The sequence below is a fragment of the Pelobates fuscus genome, chromosome 1 (assembly GCF_036172605.1).
Source record: "Pelobates fuscus isolate aPelFus1 chromosome 1, aPelFus1.pri, whole genome shotgun sequence".
Taxonomy (NCBI): Eukaryota; Metazoa; Chordata; class Amphibia; order Anura; family Pelobatidae; genus Pelobates; species Pelobates fuscus.
In genome coordinates, this window is record NC_086317.1 from 206639515 (window position 1) to 206662345 (window position 22831).

General features: G+C 39.1%; 1 protein-coding gene across 1 annotated transcript; it reads right to left on the minus strand.

Moving 5' to 3' along the window:
* Positions 1 to 2251: 2251 nt before the first annotated feature.
* On the minus strand, positions 2252 to 16543 carry EDN2 (endothelin 2). The gene is made up of 5 exons (XM_063444454.1): positions 16500 to 16543; positions 12763 to 12886; positions 12459 to 12578; positions 4318 to 4419; positions 2252 to 3761 (listed from the first exon to the last, which is right to left on the minus strand). The coding sequence occupies exons 1-5, from the start codon at positions 16537 to 16539 to the stop codon at positions 3656 to 3658; spliced, it is 492 nt and encodes a 163-aa protein (XP_063300524.1). The 5' UTR covers positions 16540 to 16543; the 3' UTR covers positions 2252 to 3655.
* Positions 16544 to 22831: the final 6288 nt, after the last annotated feature.

Sequence of the window (22831 nt, forward strand, 5' to 3'; positions counted from 1 at the left end):
GAAAATACAGTGTTTACATTGAAAGCTAGGAACACCTCCAGTTGCAGTCACTCAGAGTGAACCAGATAGACTTTAGAGTTGATGGATGCATAATATGCCTCCATCCACTCAGATCTGCTGTCAGCAGAGCACAGGGCAGCACTGTGCACAGCATCCTGTGATTCCGTATCTCCTCCCTCTGCATGCAAACACTGAACTTTCCTCATGATTCAATTCATCTCTATGAGGAGATGCTGATTGGCCAGGGCTGTGTTTGAATCATGCTGGCTCTGCCCCTGATCTGCCACTTTGTCAGTCTCAGCCAATCCTATGGGGAAGCAATGTGATTGGATCAGGCTACCACATGTCAGCAGACTGCTTGTTTTTCAGAGTCTAACAGCATGCAGATTTACAGCTTCTGGCTTGAATACAGTAAGATTTTTACTATATTTATGGAGGCATGAGGGGCCCAGGAGGGCTAGATGGTGGTGTTAACACTATAGGGTCAGGAATACATGTTTGTGTTCCTGACCCTATAGTGATCCTTTAATAAATCACATCGTAATTTTGCACAAGACCTGTGTGTGCATCCTGGATCTCTTTTGTTTATATATAAACATATATATTGAATACAATGTTAAACACAAATGCACACACCAGGAAAGCCGTAGGACTTGCGTTTACCACAGAAATTTAACTTTAACAGTGCTCTCACTGCTGCAATGGATTCTGAGTGGGTGTATGCACATGAGCTTGACAAAGAACCACATTTCTGCCTACCCAGAATCCCCTGCAGTAGTGAGAGCACAGTTAAAGTGAGATTTATGTGGTAAAAGCAAGTCTTATGGCTTGCCTGGTGTGTGTATTTGTGTTTAACATTGCATTAACTACCCATTTGTTTCAGGTGGAAGGGGTAATGGATACCAGAAATACAGGAAAGTCAAAATACACACTCTCTGTTAACCAACTAGTGAAAACCACGACAGGGCACTGACCAAATGCTATTTTGAGTTTAAATAACCCTCCTAAGACTATGATTGGTTGTACATAATCTTTAATCCCAAAACACGTGTGCTCGTCGTTTGCATGATGTCACACGCACATCGGCCCATCTTTGTTGAGGACGGAGGCGGAGCTCTATTGTTTAGTGGGACCACTGCGGCCAGCATTCATTAGAACGCCGCACCGGTCGGGGATCACTCCATGATGGTGCTAAATGGCAAGCTGACTTGCCTTAGGTAAGTTTTTTTATTATTTTAACAGCGTGACCGCAGCGATCGGATGCGGCCATGCTGTATGGAGGCGAGGGGGGACATGACACCCTGCCACAGTCACTCACCTCAGCCTGTCACAAACCCTTTTAAATTCACCCACCACTCATCTCTCATTTTCACCCCACTAACCCTCAGCCTGTCACACATACCCCCAAACCTGGTCACACTCAAAACTCTTACACTGCCAGTGTCACCCTCCATATCACCCTATAGTTACCCCCTGAAAATAGTGATCATCATAGACAATTAACTCTCACATATAAAACACAACCTCACCACAACACAACACAACACACAAAGCCCACTAGTAACCTCCCTTGCACACAACACAATCTATTTAGAAGCCACTGTGACAGTCAGTAGCAATGGTGGGCAGGTGCTTGCAGGAATCTCACTGATCCCAGCGTACACTGCCTGCCTGCACTGGAAAGGAAAAATAAGGGGAGCTCAACTGAGCCTCTGCCCCGGATGAAAAAAATGTCTAGTTTCGCCACTGCATCCATGTTCCTTTCTGCATTCCATCCATGCCAGTATAAACATCTTGTCTGCAGTTATAGTATTTTCCCTTTACATTTTTGAATAGCTGTATCAGCTGAGCAGAATGTGCAGGCAAAAGGCAATGTGCATCAACATAAAAAAAAAACCTTCCAGTACCAGGACTCTTTATTTCTTCCAGTATCTGCCCCATACTGCAACTCCTAGCTTTTACTTTCAATATCCTATGAGGGCCCGGGAAAGCACGAGGGAGCTGCACGAAGCTGGATAGTTCTAAACACAGCTCTCTCCTGGCTCACTCTAGTAGTGACATCACTCAGTTCCTAGTATATTGAGAGCTGCTGGGAGCTGTGTTTAGCACAAGACCAAGCGCAGCTCATTGCAGCTGCACTCTGTTTAATTGTGCCGACACTATAATATACAACATTTTTCTACATTTAATATTAGTAATTTAGTGCATACCACATTATTTAGTGTGTGAGGTCATACAAGTTAAATTCAGGTTAGGTGCACCATATATTGGGTTTTTTATATTATTATTTTGAAATAATACCTGTATGAACAATAAGTTAACATAGGTTAAAATTGGCACAGTGTTATTGTAGGCCTGCAGAAGACAGGTAAACAGTATTATTTGGTAACTAAAGGAAATGTTAGAGAGCAACCCTCCAAACCACCTAATTATTTTCACGGTTTCACCATTCCTAGGATTTAAAAAATGTATTTCTTCTTTTTTTTTCTACAATCTTTTCCTTCAATTATCCTGATACTTGGTACCCTGGATCTGGCCTAGCGTATGTCTGATGACATGATATGCGCTACAGCTGTTAACTACAATTCCCAATCTGCAGGTTTTATTTATTTAACTCTGATTATCTTAATGGCCAGTAATTACAACATGCTGGACCTTTTTACATTCCTATTCTTCCCAGTTCAGTCAAGACCTAGAAGTACATGGGACCTAGATCTCACTCAATAACCAGCTTGCCAATAACAATTTAGTCTTCACACCAGCTAGCTGACCACTCATTTACGATCAATAGTGTACTCACAAACACTGATCAGTCCACTGCACATGATAAACAACATAATAAACTTATTTAGGTTAGTAATATTGTTTGCTAATTAAACAACATCAGGAGCAAACAGTATCCTGTAATGGTATATTCAGCTTTGATACCAGTCAATTCATCACATTCTCCTGTTCTCTTGGATTAATATTGGTGAATGAAGCAAAGGATGAATACCAATTATCCAAATACAGAGTTATATAGTCTTCCTTTGAACCTAATAGCTTTAGGTGAGTGAGTTCCATAAGTCATTGTTGTAACTAAATAGTTATCTTTCAATTTCTGTTGCACACTGATTTGCTAAATTTACCTTACAAGTAAGTATACAGTGGCTTGAAAGACCAATTTCTATCAGTCAAAAGGTAAACAATGGAAGGATGTTCTTCAGCAGCACTGAAGTCTAAATAAGGGATCCCCAAATTCGTCTGGGAAAAAACAATCATTGACAACCTAGTAGAATCATTCAAGCACCCACCCCAAATGTTACCAATGTCAATCCTTTCTTGCAATTTGATGCAATTTAAAATGCATCACTCTGTAATGCTTCCATTGAAGATATTGACCATTGCAACATATCATCTGCTTTATTGTCCATCTTCACCTTTTTTTCAAAGAGAACAAATGCTCATACCACTCTCCATCTAGGTGTTCTATGCTCTCGAATGTCTAATGCGTTACTCTTCACAAAAGTTGCTGAACAGCCATAATGAGTCTTTGTTCAAAGACTAGATTTTCTTCACAAGTGAGAGACACGCCATGTCATGTGTCTCCAGTTCTGTGGGAGCCCCACTATGTTCAAGACTTTTCTTTTGCCATCACCACAATTGCCATGAGCTGTTATCTCTTCCTCTTCCAAGATACAGAGTTCCAAGGCAGCACAGAAGAGAAACTGGAGGCATTGCGTCGGAAGTGAGAAAATTTCACATTGTATGCTACAACATCACTGTAAAAGTGAAAGCAGATACATTATTAAACTGAGTATTGTGACTGTTCTCTTCTGATATGGTAATTCCTATGGTAATAGCACAGTTTCTGATTCTGAACATAAACCTGATCGTGTCTTGTGTATTTAACAAAGTGACAATCTTCTTCTTAAGCTAAGCTGCTAAATATATTAATTCTCTAATTTGTTTATATCTCTTATCTCTGCAGTTTTTATAATGGCAATTTGAGCAGCTCTGCCATTTCCCTGTCTGTAAAGGAAGTAGGTGAGGAAAGGTAAAAGTTAAACCTGAGGTGAGTCCACTAGCCTAATCAACACTTAATGGCTTACATAATATTTGTTAGTCTATACTGAAGTGTAATTAGGTTATAGCGAAGTGTGTTGATTTTGTTAACAAAAATATAATGACATTTCAAAGGCAACATCACTAGATACCCATGTTCTAAAACAAATAAATTGATAATTGAGGGGAATCTACATGTCCAATTCCAGTACTTTGGGAGCAGCTACTTAGTTTCTGATGGGCATCTTACATGGGGAAATTTTTTTTATTTACCGTAGAATATGCAAGAGTTTGGCTTGAGATTTCGCCTCTTTTCGCAAAAGATTTTCTGGAAGTTCCTCTTCTACTGTTCCTAGTTTATTGGCAACAACGGACCTAAAGAAGACACCAATTGTTTAATAATACTTACTGAAGCTGTAGCCTGGATAAGTACAGGAAGAAGACAAACAGAAGTACAGGTATGAGCTGTAACGTTAATGGATCACTTGTTCAGTATGTCCTTCAAAGATACAGAGGTCATAGATCTTAATGTTGTCAGCCGACAAAAACATTTCCCATAATCATATCTCGTCATGTTGTGTTTAATGAGTTAAATCTGTGGAATTTGTTATGTTTCTTTTCTCTCTTAATTGTTTTATTATGTCTGTTTTACTAGGGCAATAACTTGGCTGGCATTTTGGGCCTAGTTGTCTGACTCCACCTCAGCAGTTGGCTGCATGAAATAAAAGTGATTACTAATCTTGTGTGAAAGAGAGTGAACTGCATTTATTGGCCATTAGAGGTTTGTTTGGAATGAAATAAATCCTTGTAAATAAAAAACAAGAACTGTAGAATTTTTTTTATTTATTTTTTATAAAAAAGGACTAGCAAACAAACTCAGAGCACAACAGTCCATGTACTCTATTCCCTGAAACACTGTAACCTAGCTACTTTGTGCTGTGCCTTTATCCTGCAACTACCAAACTCCTCTCCGCTTTCATCTACTCATCTTCTCCTCTCACTTTATAGACCATGACTCACTATCTAAAATCTTATGAAAGAATAATTTAATCGTTTGGCATTCGTTAATTGTTCTCAAGAAAAACATCCTTTTTATGATCCAAACATCAACTTCTACATCCACTCCTCTGTGTAAACCTTCCTTTTCTACTTCAAATTCTAAATTTAAAGATGGTCTTAGAATGTATTAAACTTTTGCAAATGGCAAACTGTAAACTCATGGTTTTCTGCTACTTTTTGTCCCAGGATATCTGGAATGTCTAATACTAATACTAGACTACCGTATATACTCGAGTATAAGCCGACCCGAATATAAGCCGAGGCCCCTAATTTTACCCCAAAAAACTGGGAACACGTATTGACTCGAGTATAAGACTAGGGTGAGAAATGCAGCAGCTACTGGTAAATTTCTAAATAAAATTAGATCCTAAAAAAAATATATTAATTGAATATTTATTTACAGTGTGTGTATAATGAATGCAGTGTGAGTGTATGAGTGCAGCGTGTGTATGAGTGCAGCGTGTGTGTATGAGTGCAGCGTGTGTGTATGAGTGCAGCGTGTGTATATGAATGCAGCGTGAGTGTATGAGTGCAGTGTGTGAGCGTATGAATGCAGTGTGTGTGTATGAGTGCAGTGTGTGTGTATGAGTGCAGTGTGTGTGTATGAGTGCAGTGTGTGTGTGTGTGTGTGTTGCAGAGCCTTGGTGGGGGATGGGCAATTTTTGTTATTATTATTTTAATATTTTTTTATTATTATTTATTATTTTTATTTATTTAATTTAATTTTTTATTATTTTTGTATTATTATTTAATTTTTCTTTTTTTTATTACTACTAATTATTTTTTTTTCGTCCCCCCTCCCTGCTTGATACATGGCAGGGAGGGGGGCTCTCCTTCCCTACCTCTCCTGCAGCTCCTGTCAGCTCTCTCCTCCTCCGCGCCGTCCGTGCAGCTCCCTCTGTCAGCTCCCAGTGTAAGTCTCGCGAGAGCCGCGGCTCTCGCGAGACTTACACTGGGAGCTGACCAAGGTGCTGAACGGACGGCGCGGAGGAGGAGAGAGCTGACAGGAGCTGCAGGAGAGGTAAGTAAACTCTCTTACAGCCCCCACAGCCCCTGTCTGTATTATGGCAATGTAAATTGCCATAATACAGACTATTGACTCGAGTATAAGACGAGTTGGGGTTTTTTAGCACAAAAAATGTGCTAAAAACTCGGCTTATACTCGAGTATATACGGTACTTTAAAAAAAATCAATGGAATCAGTGGATGTAAAATAAAGATTATTTATACTGTCACTAATTAAATACTTTGGACAATGCCCCCGTCTTTAACTCTATAGAGTAATTGTAGAGAGAGATATCAAACTTGCAAATTCATAGTTACTAAAAAAATAAGGTAACACTGGGTCTGCACAAAGTGACAGTTATATGCTCCTAATAAAAGAAAATGTAAAACACTTTTACTGACCTTTATAAATTTGGACAACTCTCAATGGAGAATAAGATTCACTACCTAGTATATCTTTAACCATGCAGCATTTGGTGTGTGATAAGACTGGTGTTGTCAGAGTTCCCAGTACTGAATTCTCCTGTGTTTATGAGCATGAAGACCTGACCTCATATTACAAATGAAGCACTTGCTATGTAGATTCTGCATAATTGAAAGAACACTTCGGCACCCAAACCTGTTAGGTGCAATATGTATGTAAGATCACAGTGTTGATGTGTATACTTTGTTATGAGTCTTATATAAATCTTCTGTGTTTCCCTTTAAGTAAATAAAACACTAAACATGATGTCATGACTTCTGTACAAGAACGCTGATAACTGAACTATCAATCCTAGAAACCCTTGCATAAAACACCGCTATATAAGTACCATAGAGCAGAGTTTGATTACATATGGAACATGATTGGCTAAGCCAAGATGGACGTCTAGTGCCTGGGCTAAGAGAGGGGCCCATTTGGCCCCTGTCTGAGCCTAAAACTCAAGCTGTGAGCGAGCCCTCCTCGAGCCAGCAGTGAGATTAAATGATCTCCCCTCCACTGCGTTTGACTCACTTTGTTGAGGGAGCGTTGCCTATACCAATATTAGGTGCAGACTGCTTTAAGCGTGCCCTTGAGGCCCCCACCTGACACTTACAAATTTATCAACTCCAGGTGGAAATTCCCTTATAAAGCACAAAACTGCATTTGGACTTAAAATCTTTAGCAAGTTTGCTTTTATTAAACCAAATATGTAGCTGGTTTGGTCAGCTCTAGACATAATTTAGAAGAGAAGCAGACAACTGTAATTTTATTTTATTTTTATTTTTTTGAAAGTCTGGATATTTTTAACAAAATCATTGTTACTCACTGGAGTTACTCACTGGAGTTTGCTTGAAAGTAGGCTATTTAAAGTAGTCTCTTTTAAGTAGGAGTTGAAACAGCATGAGTTTCTTGGAGAACTGATGGACTGTGGTTGGTATTAGTTAATACCAAGTGAAAAAGCAGGTTTATTTTTTTTATTTTTTTTATTTAAAACTTTTTTCCATTTTTTTATAGATATTTTTCATCTTTGCTGATTTTATTTATAACTTTGTCCCTTTTTCTTTATATTTTTCTCTTTGCTGTTTTAATTTAAAAACATTTTCCCTTTTTCTTATATATATTTTTATTTATTTGCGGTTTTTATTTAAACTTTGTCCCTTTTTTATCTATATTTTCTGCTTGCTGTTTTTAATTAACTTTTTCCCTCTTTTTTTCTCTTGCTGTCTATATTCCCCTCCTTGTGGGCGCTGCTGCTTCTGAGCTAATTAGGGGTGGGTGGGAGGGGCAGAGGGGGGGGCTAATTTCCACCTGTGTGGGATTTGTATTTCTAATATAAACCCACTACTGACTCATTGAGCTTTGACTGGAGTTTGCTTGAAAGTAGGCTATTTAAAGTAGTCTCTTTAAAGTAGGAGGTGAAACAACAGGAGTTGAAACTATAAGAGTTTAAACCAAGAGGGTAAATATTGTTTTGCTCACTTGTGTTTTTGATAACTGGGGATGAGTGCTAGCAAGATTGCGAGCTTTACTCAGTGCACATCCTGCTGCATGTATGCATGCCTGGATAACTCTGTCCAGGGTCCATACCTCTGAGTTGTGTGTGAGCGAGTGGCTTTCAGGAAACTCAGATTGGAGATCTGGAGAGGCAAATTACAACACTGAGGGAGATTGACGATCTTAAGAGGAGTCTGCTGCTCACTGAGCAGAGTTTAGTGGGTGCAGGTAGTGGAGTGGGAGGAGATGAGACAGTTGGTGAGCAGGCATATAGGTGGGTAACAGTGGGGTGAGGAAGCAGGGGGGTAGGGAAGAGGAAAGGTTTAGCTAGTCCTGGTCTTGTGCAGCCTAACAGATTTGCTCATTTGAGTGAAGATGTTGGGAGCATCAGCTCACGAGTAACTGTACTGCAGGAAGCTGTTCCTTCTAACAGCCGTGGGAACAGCCCCTCTAGTACGGGTGGGGTTGAGAGGTAGGCTAGACAGGTTGTAGTGGTAGGGAACTCTATTATTAAGAGAGTAGATAGGGTAATCTGCCACTCTGATTGTCTCAACCGGACAGTTTGCGGTTTCCTGGGTGCTCGGATCCGGCATGTTGCCGAAAGAGTGGGTCATCCACAGCCCCTCCCAGTATCTCACTATCTAAAATCTTATGAAAGAATAATTTAATCGTTTGGCATTCGTTAATTGTTGGGATGATCCAGCTGTCATGGTCCGCATTGGTACCAAAGTCAGAGGAAAATGGAAGGTCCTAAAGAATGAGTTCGGGGAACTAGGAAGTAAGCTAAAGAAAAGGATCTCCAAGGTAATATTTTATAGAAATATTACCTGTGCCGCGTGCTACAGCAGAAAGGCAACGGGAGATTAGAGAGGTCAATGCGTAGCTGACGTCTTGGTGCAGGAAAGAGGGGTTTGGATATTTAGGGCACTAGGTCGATTTTGCGCTTGGGTACAACCTGTATAGTCGTGATGGATTGCACCTAAATGTAAGAGGGTCTGCTGTGCTGGGGGATAAGATGGCTAGAAGCTTGGATGAGATTTTAAACTAGTAGTTGGGGGGAGGGTCAAAGCAATCTAGAAAATGGTAAACTCAAAAAAGCAAACGCACGTGTGGTATACTGAAATGTATAATTTTAAAAAGCCAATTTCAATAAGATCAGGGCAGCTCTACAACATATCAACTGGCATAAACTCCTTAGTGATAAAAACACTGAGGATAAATGGAAACTATTCAAACAAATATTAGAAAGGTACATTTCTTAGTATGTACCATTGGGTAATAAATATAAAAGAAACAAATTGAGACCAGTGTGGCTTAGTAGAAAAGTAAAACAAGAGATTAAAAATAAGAAAACGTCAATTAAAGCATTTAAATCGGACAAATCAGAGGCATCCTATATAAGATATAAGGAAGTCAATAATGCTTGCAACAAGGCAATTAAAGTGGCTAAACTACAAAATGAGAAATTGATAGCCAAAGAATGCAAAACCAACCCCCAAACATTTTTCAAGTACATCAATTCTAAAAAAAATAAAAAAAATATGAAACTGTAGGTACACTGGAAACAGAGATGGGTCTGTTAGCTAATGAAGACCAGGAAAAGGTAGAACACTTAAATAACTATTTTTCTTCAGTATATATTAATGAGGATCCTATGGCAAGAGATATAAAAATGATTGCTGCAAAAAACTTGCAGATAACTTGTGATTTGATGACTCAAGACAAGGTACTACAGCAGTTAAATAAAATTTATGTAAATAAAGCTCCGGGTCCTGATGTTATTCACCCACAAGTACATAAGGAGCTAAGTGGGGAAATAAGTGAATCTCTGTATTTAATTTTTCAAGATTCTTTTGTTTCTGGTATTGTACTGGAGGATTGGAGGATGGCAGATGTCGTTACTATATTAAAAAGGGTTCAAAATCCCAGCCTGGAAATTATAGACCTCTGAGCTTAACTTCTGTGACTGGGAAAATATTTGAAGGGCTATTAAGGGATAATATTCAGGAATTAATTTGGAAGAACTTTGTTATTAGCAATAATCAACATGGTTTTATGAAACATAGTTCATGCAAACTAAACTAATTGAATTCTCCGAAGTAGTAAATAGAAGTATAGATCAGGGTGTTGCAGTTGATGTGATCTACTTGGATTTTGCCAAGGCATTTGATACGGTTCCTCACAATAGGTTAGTCTTCAAACTAAAAGAAATTGGTCTAGATGAATATTCTTGTTCTTGGGTAGAACATTGGCTTAAGGATAGAGTACAACGGGTTGTCATTAAAGAAACTGCTATGTTTATCAATTAGTTAAGCCTTCCCCTTTTTCCTCTAGTGGCTGTCTCACTGACAGCCACTAGAGGCGCTTGCGTGATTCTCACTGTGAAAATCACAGTGAGAGCACGCAAGCGTCCATAGGAAAGCATTATGAATGCTTTCCTATGTGACCGGCTGAATGCGCGCGCAGCTCTTGCCGCGCGTGCGCATTCAGCCGACGGGGAGGAGAAGAGGCGGATCGGAGGAGGAGAGCAGGAGGAGAGCTCTCCGCCCAGCGCTGGAAAAAGGTAAGATTTAACCCCTTTCCCCTTTCCAGATCCGGGCGGGAGGGGGTCCCTGAGGGTGGGGGCACCCTCAGGGCACTCTAGTGCCAGGAAAACGAGTATGCTTTCCTGGCACTAGAGTGGTCCTTTAATGGTAAATTTTCAGGCTGGACAAAAGTGGTAAGTGCTGTCCCTCAGGGTTTTGTTTTGGGACCGCTTCTATTTAACATATTTATAAATGATCTTGAAATATGCATTGAAAGCCGTGTATCAGTATTTGCAGATGACACAAAACTTTGTAAAGTAATAAAATGTGAGCAGGATATTGCTTTGCTGCAGAGGGATTGGGGGACTGGGCACTAAAATGGCAGATGAAATTTAACGTAGAGAAATGCAAAGTTATACACTTCGGGGTTAAGAATGCACAAGCAACTTACACACTAAATGGTAGTGAATTAGGGATAACCACACACGAGAATGATTTGGGAATTGTTATAGACAACAAATTAGGCAGCAATAAGCAATGTCAATCTGCAGTTGCTAAGGCCAGTAAGGTTTTGTCATGTATAAATAGGGGCATAAATTCTCGGGATGAAAATATAATTTTGCCTCTTTATAAATCGCTGGTAAGACCACACCTTGAATATGCTGTGCAATTTTGAGCTCCTGTTCTAAAGAAGGATATCATGGCACTAGAAAAAGTGCACAGACGAGCTACAAATTTGATAAAAAGAATGGAGCTTTTTAGTTACGAAGAAAGGTTAAAAAATGTAAATCTCTTTAGTTTGGAAAAATGGCACTTCAGAGGGGATATGATAACAATTATACAAATATATTCAGGGTCAGTACAAACCATTATCTGGAAATCTGTTCATAAACAGGGCTATACATAGGACACGAGGTCACACATTTAGGCTGGAAGAAAGGAGGTTTCATCTAAGGCAAAGAAATGTTGTTGTTTTTTTTTTTACAGTAAGAGCAATAAGGATATGGAATTCTCTGCCTGAAGAGGTGGTTTTATCAGAGTCCATATAGATGTTTAAACTGCAATTGGATAAATACTTGCAAAAAGATAAAATACAGGGATATTATTTCTAATTAGTGGGGTAATAGCTGCTTGATCCAAGGAGACATCTGACTGCTATTTTGGGGTGAAGAAGGAATTTCTTCCTAGTTTGTTTCAAAATTGGAAGCGCTTCAGACTAGGTGTTTTGCCTTCTTTTGGATCAACTGCAAAAGCATATGTGAGGAAGGCTGAACTTGATGGACGCAAGTCTCTTTTCAGCTATGTAACTATGTAATTTAGCATATAGAATTAATAAATTTAGTTGAAGACTAAAATATTACATGTCATGGCACTGTGTTTATAGAATATGACTAGTTAAAACCTTTATGTACTTTTTCGTAAGAGATGTTACTGGTACGATTTAAAATATTGAGTAAATACCCATCACCTTGAACTTCTTTTTAAGGAGTTCTAAAAATGTTGCAAAAAGAATAGTGAGAAAACTTCTAAACATGGAGCAATCACATTGGAATCCAGTGGAATTACTAGAACATTCTATTATTTTACATGGTGATTGATCATTTTGTAGAACTTTGTTATAAATCTTCCCTATTGTTTGCAGTTTGCTAGGCTTAATCAGGTTGGTGTCAGTGTTTATCTTTTCTGAGGCTCATGGTCCATTCGCGTATCGGAGGTCAATTATATACATGTGATGCCCTTTTCATTTTGAAACTCAGTTAAGAAATTATGGGCACTTTCCATAAAGATAATCCTTGTAAGATTTTACATTTTAACTTGTAGAAAAAAAAATCAAATTTCTTTAACAACACGGACAGTTATTTGTTTACCTGGGTTCAAGATGACAGAAGATATCACAGTTCTTGTCTCCTACATCCTTACAATGACACCTTGGCAGAGTTCTTTTTCTGCGCCTTGGTGGGCTTCCTAAACCATAAGGAAGAGTTTGCCTGCAAATAAAGATATATGATAAGTTGAGATCAATAGTTTTAGGTCAAGTTTTAATTAATTTATTGTTACTATTTTAATTATCTGAGGCAGTTAACAATCACATAATCAGTTATCAAGTTGTAAAATATTAGATCATAGAACCGGTTTAAAAAATATATAGAAACATGATTTTACTGTACCTACCCTCCAGTGTTCACCCAAATAATATCCAGGTGGCAAAAGTATATACACTCCTTGTCCAACCAGTTTCTACAGGAACATCTCTTAGTCCGCGTGTGCACGTTTGGTGATACCAAAGAAGGTGGATCTGGGAAGGAGAGGACCTGCGTCACTAGGAGAGTAAACATGCATGAATTATCATTATGATACGTGTTTAATAATTGAGCATTATTCTCTATAGTATACTGTTAAGTGAGGAGGCATCACCTGGCCTGTCTGAGACTAGTGAAAGTTAAGATCCTGGGCAGGAGATGATAATTGCAGCAGTTGCCATTTTTAATCCCTCCTCTGATAAGATGCTGAAGAGAAGGTGGGAAAGGTGTCAAGGACGCAGAAGCAAAATTCTTTCTCTCTAGCATTTTGCCCAGCACATCATATATGGGAGAAGGACTGAATTAATAACGGTAGGTGCAAATATTATCTGCTGCCTGGGAGTGTAATTCCCACCAATTTCAAACAGAACCAAATGTTATTATACTGTCTACAGACCACCTCAAGCCTGTTACAAGCCTTCAACTGTTCATTCTCACACTATATATTACACAACCCCTGCCCTACCTGGTGGAATTTAAAGTACAGTCATATACGTTATGCAACTAACTGCTACCTCTGCCCCCCCCCCTTCCCCCCTCCACACTGTGTGTATACAGAACAGTCAACTTGACTACAACTAAAACCAATTATACCAGCTACAAAGTAAACATACTTTTATGAAGATATGGCCCTTCAGCAGAACCTTTCCCAATGAGTTATATATCAGTTTCTATTTTTTAAAGGTTCATCTTAACACCCCTGAACACTGAACAGGGTTTGCTGATCTGGTCACTATGTTGCTATATGCATAGATGGGTAGAAGTCTTATTTTTAACAGGTAACAGAACCCTTAGTGTGCATAACTAGTGTACTAGTAAGGCACCTTACACAATTTCTAGTTATAGAAACATAGAATGTGACAGCAGATAAGAGCTGTTTGGCCCATCTAGTCTGCCCAATTTTCTTTCATATACTTCTTTTCTTTCCAATACTTTCATTAGTCCCTGGCCTTATCGTATAGCTAGGATAGCCTTATGCCTATGCCACACATGCTTAAACTCCATTACTGTGTTAGCCTTCCAGCTGAAGTGGTAGAGGTTATTTCATGCATCGACTACCCTCAAAATAAAGTAACATTTTCTGGTATTATTTTTAAACCTTTGCCCCTCTAATTTAAGACTATGTCCCCTTGTCGTGGTAGTTTTTCTTCTTTTAAATATAGTCTCCTCCTTTACTGTGTTGATTCCCAATATGTATTTAAATGTTTCTGTGATATCCCCCGGTTTAAACTTTACTCCAATCTATACTATCTGCATTTTCTCAGAATATATTATATATAATATATAAAATGTAATTGGCAAAACAAATAGGAAGAAAATGTCTATCAAACACAAGGCTTATATTAAAAACTAGCGGATCTCCATTATCTATATAGTGCACGTAGGTTCAAAACACGTAAAGTACTTAGAAGCAGCAGCTAAACACTGTGTATTTCTAAATTAACTTTTTCAGCATTATAATGTTTTATGAAATGCATTATTGTACCACAATAACACTGTATACGGCTATACCCAGAGTCTAACGTGTCTAAAGTGTTCCATTTTCTAGTTATTGCATTCAAAACATTTTCATTTTGGTTTTAACTAACCCAGTTTAGAGTCCAATAGTGATTTTATAATATACATATATACTATGCAACATACCTTTATATATTTACTTTATGTCTCTATATTGCATTTACTAATTGAATTCCACATATATTAGATTTGTACAGCAAAATATCCACAATCATAATCTTTATTTTAGCAAGTAAGCCAAATAGCAGCTATTTCCCCTCAAATAACAATATGTTATAATTAAGAATTAAAAAATCCCCCAACATTAGACACGGACACAAGGAAAATGAAAAAAAAATTAAAACACCTTTTGTCACCATGTTTTATAATGACAAAAATAATTTTTCATATTTTACCATGCATTCTATTTCATTTTGATGTATTATTATTGTAGGTTAGATAGGCAAGATGCTAGTCATTATATAATAACCTATATTTATGTATGATTATATGATTGTATTGTGAAAATGTACTAGCAAGCGAGGTAAGCCATAGTTTAGTCCATAATATGTTATATTGTACTAAAGACAATCTTGCCACATCAATCTACACTGGAATCTTCTGTACAAGCAAATAATGTTCTGATATAAATAGCAGAGTGCCAGGAAAATGACTTCCTGATAGATAGATAGTTATTTGATTTCAGCACTGACACATCCGCTTTCATGTCTACTTCTGTACGAGAGACCCGCCACAACTATCCCAAATATGCACAATGTTGCAGGTAACTTGTTCTCTGGTATGCAAAACAACCAATTACAATACAGTAATAGAGGTGATACAATATACAGAGCAACTCTCACAGATTCCATTCTTCTTAACCGCTATATTCATTTACTCCCTTTTTTTACATGAATAAGTGAACCACATCATGACTTATTCTCTATTATATTTATAAGTGCTATTAAATGCAGAAATATTTTTTTAAGTAGTAATCATGACTTCTCTTGGTCAATAAATGAACACACAGACCACACTTTAAGGCGGACTTAGTTCAGGAGCACTAAATCTACAGGCTTGGGAGCGTTCCTCAGTTAATAAAGATTAGTTAGAAATTACATACATACATACAGAGATTTATCAGAGTGTGATAATATCAAAGAAGTTCAGTGTTGTAATAGTGGGGCAATCACCGTGGAAACTAAAGTCAGTGGCATATGCACATTATAAAAAAAAAAAAATCACTGCATTTATTTCACAGAACTTTTATAATTAACCCCTACAGAGTCCGGAAAATCATATATAACAGGTTGTGATGATGAATGGTAGTCCCCGAATGTGCATATATGACATTTAGCACACATATTGTTAATTTGATTTATTCACTAAGGGAAGAAATATATAAATCTCTGATCTAACCCTGAGTCTAACGATCATTAATCAATAATTGGCGCCAGATTTTATACATCCTACACTCTACTAGTGTAGTCTACACTTGCGGTATGCTAGCCAAATGGAAGGTCATAAACACATTAAAACCATAGCTCAAGTGGAGTGCAAGCTGTGTCTTTCCGGGGTGCTTACATTTTCCATTCTCTGACAATTGAATGTTCTACTCATTTAGGATTAATAAGACTCTTTATAGTGGTATTAATTAGGATTTTCCATGTCAGCAAAGAACATAAATGGACCAGATAGATCGTCATTGGTCCAACTAACGTGAGAAACTGAAATTTGTCACAACAATTTGCACATTCCAAATCTGTCAACTTTCAAGCAATCACATACCTTTGACTGCACTTTATACAGAATTTGATATTATTAGGTGTCTTTTTGCAAGTACGACTTACTCTTTCTGAATGCATTATATTTGGATGTTTGAAAATAGTTTTTATTTTTCTACCTTTTCATTCAGGATTCCCACAAACATTAGTCTTGTATTGCACTGTTGTACAGTATAAGCATTTATGAATATATACACACCTCACCTTTTATCACACTACGTGGAAGTGAGTACTATGTATCCCACCTATTCTGCAATACTATAGATATGTTTTGCATATAATAGATAAGGTATTCAATAACCAGCAGGCTACAAATCTAAAGACTCACCTACTGCAGCAAGGTATAGTAAAAGGCATTTCACCAACATCTTGTCTGTTAAACAGGTGCTGTGTGTCATAAAAGTAGTCTATTTCAGTGAATTTATACTCCCTGGCACTCCACGCCTCTCTGTTTGACACAGGTGAGTTAACTAGGCGTTGGACTGTCCCCTCCTACTGACTCCCACTGACAATATCACCCATCCCCTTTTTTTCAGTAAAAAAAAATGATATTCTGAAAGGTGAAAAAAGAGGTGGAGTGTGAGTAAGAGGCAGGTTGGTTTTAACCCATGCAGTGGAAACAGGAGAGGGCTGAGAAAGAAATCTGAGGAAAATACTGACTGAAAGAGTGAACTCTTAGTTTTACATAAAGGTGGCAGCAGGTGATGTAATGCTGGTTATCAATACACAGGTAAAGTAAGGTGGAACTGTAAAATGCCACCAGCCCTATTACACTAGATTAGACATCCGGAAAAGTTGATGTAAATTAACCCTTTAAGGACGAAGGCAATTATACACTTTGTGATCAAAACAAAATGTAAACAAAACCTGGAATTTGAGCTATATACCTGTTCAAACATAATTCACCTCTTTCACATTTAGTGCACCCATACTTATTATATATAATTTTGTTCAGGAGAAAAAGGGCTTTTATTTCATACCAAATATTTATAAATGGAACATAATGTAATATGAATATAATCTTAAAAAGGGCAAGAAATTAAGAAAATTTGTTATTTTTTTCCGTTTTGCGTGGCATTTTAAATGTAAACATCATAATAATGTTTGCTTTTACTGCAATAAAAACACATATTTCTGTTCAGCCATGTCTCATAAGTACAACAGTACCTGCCATGTACAGGTTTTATGGGGTTTGGGAAAGTTACATGGTCAAATATACAGTTTTCCCTTTTCAGTTTTTACACAGTGAAATTTGCCAGCTTGGTTAGACTGTATTTGAGAACATATGGCAGACCAGGAATGAGAATTACACCCATCATTGCATACAAATTACAAGAATAGACAATCCAGGGTGTTCAAAATGGGGTATGTCCAATCTTTTGTAGCAGCCACTTATGCCTTGTTTCAACTGAGCAGATCGGTTCGGGTCGGTACAGTTTGGAAGGTTTAGAATGGTCCAGCCCATTCTGGTGAGTGTTTCCACTGCAAGTCAGACCTTCAGGGGCATGCAGGGTTTAGAAAAAAATGCTCTTCCTGTCCACCAATCAATGGATTGTATAGTAGCTCCACCCTAACCGAACCGTTCCATTTCCTATGGCCCTACATCTGAAGCAGGACCCTGAATGGATCAGTATGGTTCGCTTATATGGACCACTTTCATAATGGAAACACCCAAAATAGAGAACCGTACCGAACCGAACTGAACTGATCCGCGCAGTGGAAACGAGGCATTTGTCACAAACTCTAGCTAAAGTTAGTGTTCATATTGGCTTTCTGCATTTTTCACACACAAACTGCACTTTCACTGATGATATCATCATCGTGATGCATTTTAAATATACAAGTAGAATTTTTAGAATTAAAAAATATATATATGTTTGTAAATATATATGTAGTTATAGTTATTTATTTATTTATTTATATAGACAGATCGATAATTCCATTCTAAGTGCAATTTGATATAGCACACATATTGTGTCTATCTATCTATCTAGATCTATCATCTTGATACTTGATGTAAAGTTGATGAACACTTTGTAATACACTGTTGGAACATACAAGCGAGTGCTCCTGTCTGACTTTGTTTATCTATTTGACTTGGACGCACCCGGGTAATATTGCTTTGATTTATACTTTTTTTTGGGTTGAGTGCCAGAGTCTGGCCTTTGTATCTATATATTGAAGTGGTTACCCCATTTAGCAGAGGGGTTTCAACCGCTGGAGGGTGTCCTTTTCCCGATCAGTGAGGAGGATTCTCAGCATCCAGTCGTGATCCAAGTGAAGAAGCTCTTACAAGAGCTAGTGTGAATAGCTGTATAGCGGTTACCCCCAATAAGAGACAGGACTCTAGATTGAGGGTGAAGTAGAACTGAGGTTTAATGGCAGGTACTCTCCTTTTATGCGGTGCTCCCATGCAAGGGAGACACCCACTATTCTGGAACGGCTGCAAAGGCTATGAATGTGGTTTTCAGGAGCACATGGCGCTCATTGCCCTGAAGAGATTATCCATACCAAATCACCTTCCCAGATAGTTTACTCAGTCACAACTCACATGTAAGAAGATCTGGCGCTGTTTATTCGTCGTTTGATCTGTAGAATGTGCAGTCACAACAGGTAAAAGAACGATTCTTCCATACAGGTAGGAGAGATATCACAAGTCACATACAGATGTACAGCATAGAATACACTAGAACAGGAGAGGGGGAGGGGAGAATCTGAAGCATCATGCAAACTATGGAGTGGCCCAAGAGACAAACTTAAGATGAACATTAAAGAAACAGTACATTATAATAAAACAATATCATGTAACATGACACTCCCCGCCTGAAATCTTTAGATTTCAAAGCCTATTATATATATATATATATAGAAAGATAAGTCCAAATGTCTAAAAGTCCAACTTGAACCTGTAAGTGAAGAAAACATTGGAAAATAATACTGGTGTGTAAACCATAAATACAAGATGCCTGCAAAACAGAGAAGGTATGCAGTAAATAAACAATAAAACATGAAGTCCAATAACGGATGGCTAAAGTCCTGTAGTCTACGGTTTATAGCCGTGGAGCTTCAACAGTGGCATAGTTAACAGTTATAGTGGCGTTCTCCCCGCCATAGTACCGTACGGTCTGGTACTCTTGCATAAGTCACTCGCTTGGGAGAAGAAGTACCAATTCTGTGATTGGTCGTGAGAAAGTCCGAGCTGAACCTCCTTTGGTTTTCTTAATCTCAACCTGCGAACCTTTCCATCATCGCTGGGTATTACACTTGTTACAAGACCCATAGGCCACTCATTGCGACAGACTTCTCTATCTTTCACTGCTAGCACGGCTGCACAAAGTTCAAGTCTGGGTATGGTATGCGCAGGTTTTGGTGTAAGCTTTGTCTTGATTAGAACAAAATTGCAATGTATGTCTCCATCGATCCCTGAGGTCTTCAAATAGGCCACTGCAGCTTTAGCTTCAACTGATGCGTCTGAGAAAATAAGGATTTCCTTCAGGTTAGCGGCTGAAATGGAGACTGGGGCATAGCAACGTGGAATTTTGAGCTGTTCTAGTTTCTTCAGAGAACCTTTCCATTTCTCCCATCTTTGTTGTTTCTCAATAGGTAACGGAGTGTCCTAATCTATGTTGTCAGTAGTAAGCTGTCTTAAAAGCATCTTATCTTGGCTGGTGACTGGAGCTATAAATCCCAGTGGGTCGTAGATGCTATTCACTATGGACAAGACTCCTCTCTTGGTAAAGGGTTTGTCACAGGTTGACACTTGAAAGATGAATGTGTCTTCCTTGATGTTCCACAGCAGACATAGACTTCTCTGCAAAGGAGGCGTGTCTGACCCAAGGTCAAGGTCTTTCACGCTGGCAGCATAGTCCTCAGAGTGAAATGCATTCATTAGCTCTTGGCTGTTGGATATAATCTTGTAGAGTCTCAAGTTTGCTACAGATAGCATCTCCTTTGTTCGGGTGAGAAGATCAATTGCTTCTTTAGCAGTATGAAAGGATTTGAGCCCGTCGTCTACGTAAATGTTCCTTTCGACAAATTGACGAGCGTCGGATCCATACTCAGCTTCTCCAAGCTGGGCTGTCTTTTTTAGTCCATAGATTGCTACAGCTGGGGAAGGGCTGTTCCCAAAGACATGCACCCTCATTCGGTAATCAATTACCTCTTTGTTGAGGTCATTGTCCTTGTGCCATAGGAACCTGAGGTAGTTTCTGTTGTCTTCCTTGACGATGAAGCAGTGGAACATTTGTTGAATGTCCGCCATCACTGCTACAGGTTCTTGTCTAAAGCGAATTAGGACTCCAATCAGGCTGTTGTTCAAGTTAGGCCCTGTGAGGAGCATGTTGTTAAGTGAGATGCCTTCATGTTGGGCACTGGAGTCAAAGATAACTCTGATTTGGTCTGGCTTTCGTGGGTGATACACACCGAAGGAAGGGAGGTACCAGCATTCTTCTCCTTCTTTCAGTGGAGGTGCGGGTTCAGCATGACCTCTATCAAAGATATTCTGGATAAAGTCTACAAAATGTCTTTCCATTTCTGGTTTCCTGCTCAAAGTACACTTTAAGGAGGAGAATCTTATAATGGCTTGATGTAGATTGTTGGGTAGCTTCTCTCTCGGGAGGCGACTATTGGAATCTTCCTGAAAGAACTCGTTGTCCATTACTTTAAGGAATTCTTTGTCTTCTACTGAAGGAGCTAACATGTTGTCTTCACTGCTTGCATTGAAAACTGTAGAGCCAAACCTGTCATCGTTTGTGCGGGAAAGGTTTGTGTTGCCATGTTGCAACTTGCAGCTAGTTACCTTCTCCTTTACCCAGTAGTGATGTGGGCATGGCTCAAAGTGAGTATTACGACCATTCGGCAATATATTTGTCTTAAATGAAGAAATGTTAGTATGCCTTTTCATTTTGCCTATTCAGACATTACCTATGATGACCCAGCCCAAGTCCAGGTACTGGGCAAATGGAGCATCTGGGGGTCCGCTGACCTGCCTGTGCACCTTGTGGACCCTTAGAATATCTCTTCCCAGCAGAAGAAGGATTTTAGCATATTTGTCAAGTGGTGGGATTTCACTTGCTATTGACTTTAGGTGAGGGTGGTAGAAGCAACTTCTGGTGTAGGTATTTCTTCTTTGTTGGCTGGTATCTGGTTGCACTCTACAAGTGTAGGTAAGGGTAATTGTAAGTTATCTCCTAGAGAGGACACAATAAATCCATGTGCCCTTCTTCCAAAGACCTCTGTAGTGCCGCTACAAGTGCCTAAGGTGTAAGGGTGAACCTCTCCTCTTATGCAAAATAGATCAAACAGTTCAGATCGGGCAAGTGATCGATTGCTTTGATCATCTAAGATAGCATACACCTTTAAAGTCCTTTCTGGTTGATCCTTGTGGTGAACATTCACTAAGCATATTTTAGCACAAGACTTGTCGCAGTGGTCTTCCCCACAGACTTCAGTGCATGAGGAAAATATCACGGTGGAATTAGGCACCTGATCTGTACTCTTCCCATCGTGATTTGGCCTGGGAGAAAGGTTTGCAGATTGTGAAGGTTTGGACTCGAGTGGATGGAGAGCTTGAACATGGTCCTCTGAACCGCACTCTGCACTTAAAAGGGATTTTACATTCCTTGGCAAAGTGATCAGTGGAAGCACAGCATCTATAACATACCCCAAAGGTCTTTAGGAGTTCCTTTCGTTCTTGTAGGGGCTTCTTCCTAAAACTGATACATTTTTTTGAGGGGATGTGGCTTCTTGTGGATAGGACATAATCGGTTTGGGTTTTCGATCTTGCCGCTCTTGTTTGAGGCGGGAGCTGAGATGGGAGCGGGAATAATGTCTGTCTTCTTAACAGACACGGGACCTCTACGGTTCTTGTAGTTGATTTGTAGGTTGTCACCTTTCAGTGAGGGAGTACTGAACTCTCCAAATGCAAAACTAGGATCGTTCTTGGTGTCAGCAATGTTCCTGACAAATTCGCAGAAGTAGGAGAAAGGGGGAAATTAAACCTTGTTTTCCCGTTTGTATTTTGACCCAATTTGGATCCACTTTTCACGTAGGCTATACGGAAGCTTGTAAATGATAGGGTTAACTCCTCGAGCAGTGTCCAGGTAACTGAGGCCCGGTAGTTTAGGGTCGGTTTTGGCAAGCTGGACTTCGAGAAGAAGGTCACTGAGTCTCTGGAACTCTTTATTGTCCTTACCGGATATCGTTGGGAAATTTAACAATCGTTTAAGCAATGCATTCTCTATGGCTTCAGGACTACCATAACTCTGTTCTAGACGTTCCCATGCAGCGGTGAGACCTGCTGTTGGATTGTCAATGTAGACTGACCTGAGGCTCTTGACACGTTCTGTAGATTGTGGGCCAAGCCACCTGATCAGTAGATCCAGCTCCTCGGCAGCAGAAATACCAAGATCACCTATGGTAATTTTGAAGGCAGCTTTCCAGCTTCTGTAATTTTCAGGATGGCCATCGAAGCTTACTAGGCCTGACTTGGTGAGCTCTCTTCGAAGTATATACTTTACGAACTCTGCTGTATCGGTTGCCTCTGACTTCACGTAGGAGGTCGCTGGTTGAATGTTGCGGATTGCGTTGTTTCTGGTATTGTTGTAAAAAGACGTGGGAAGATATGGCGCAGCAAGGGCGTTCAGCTGAGTTGTTGGGTTA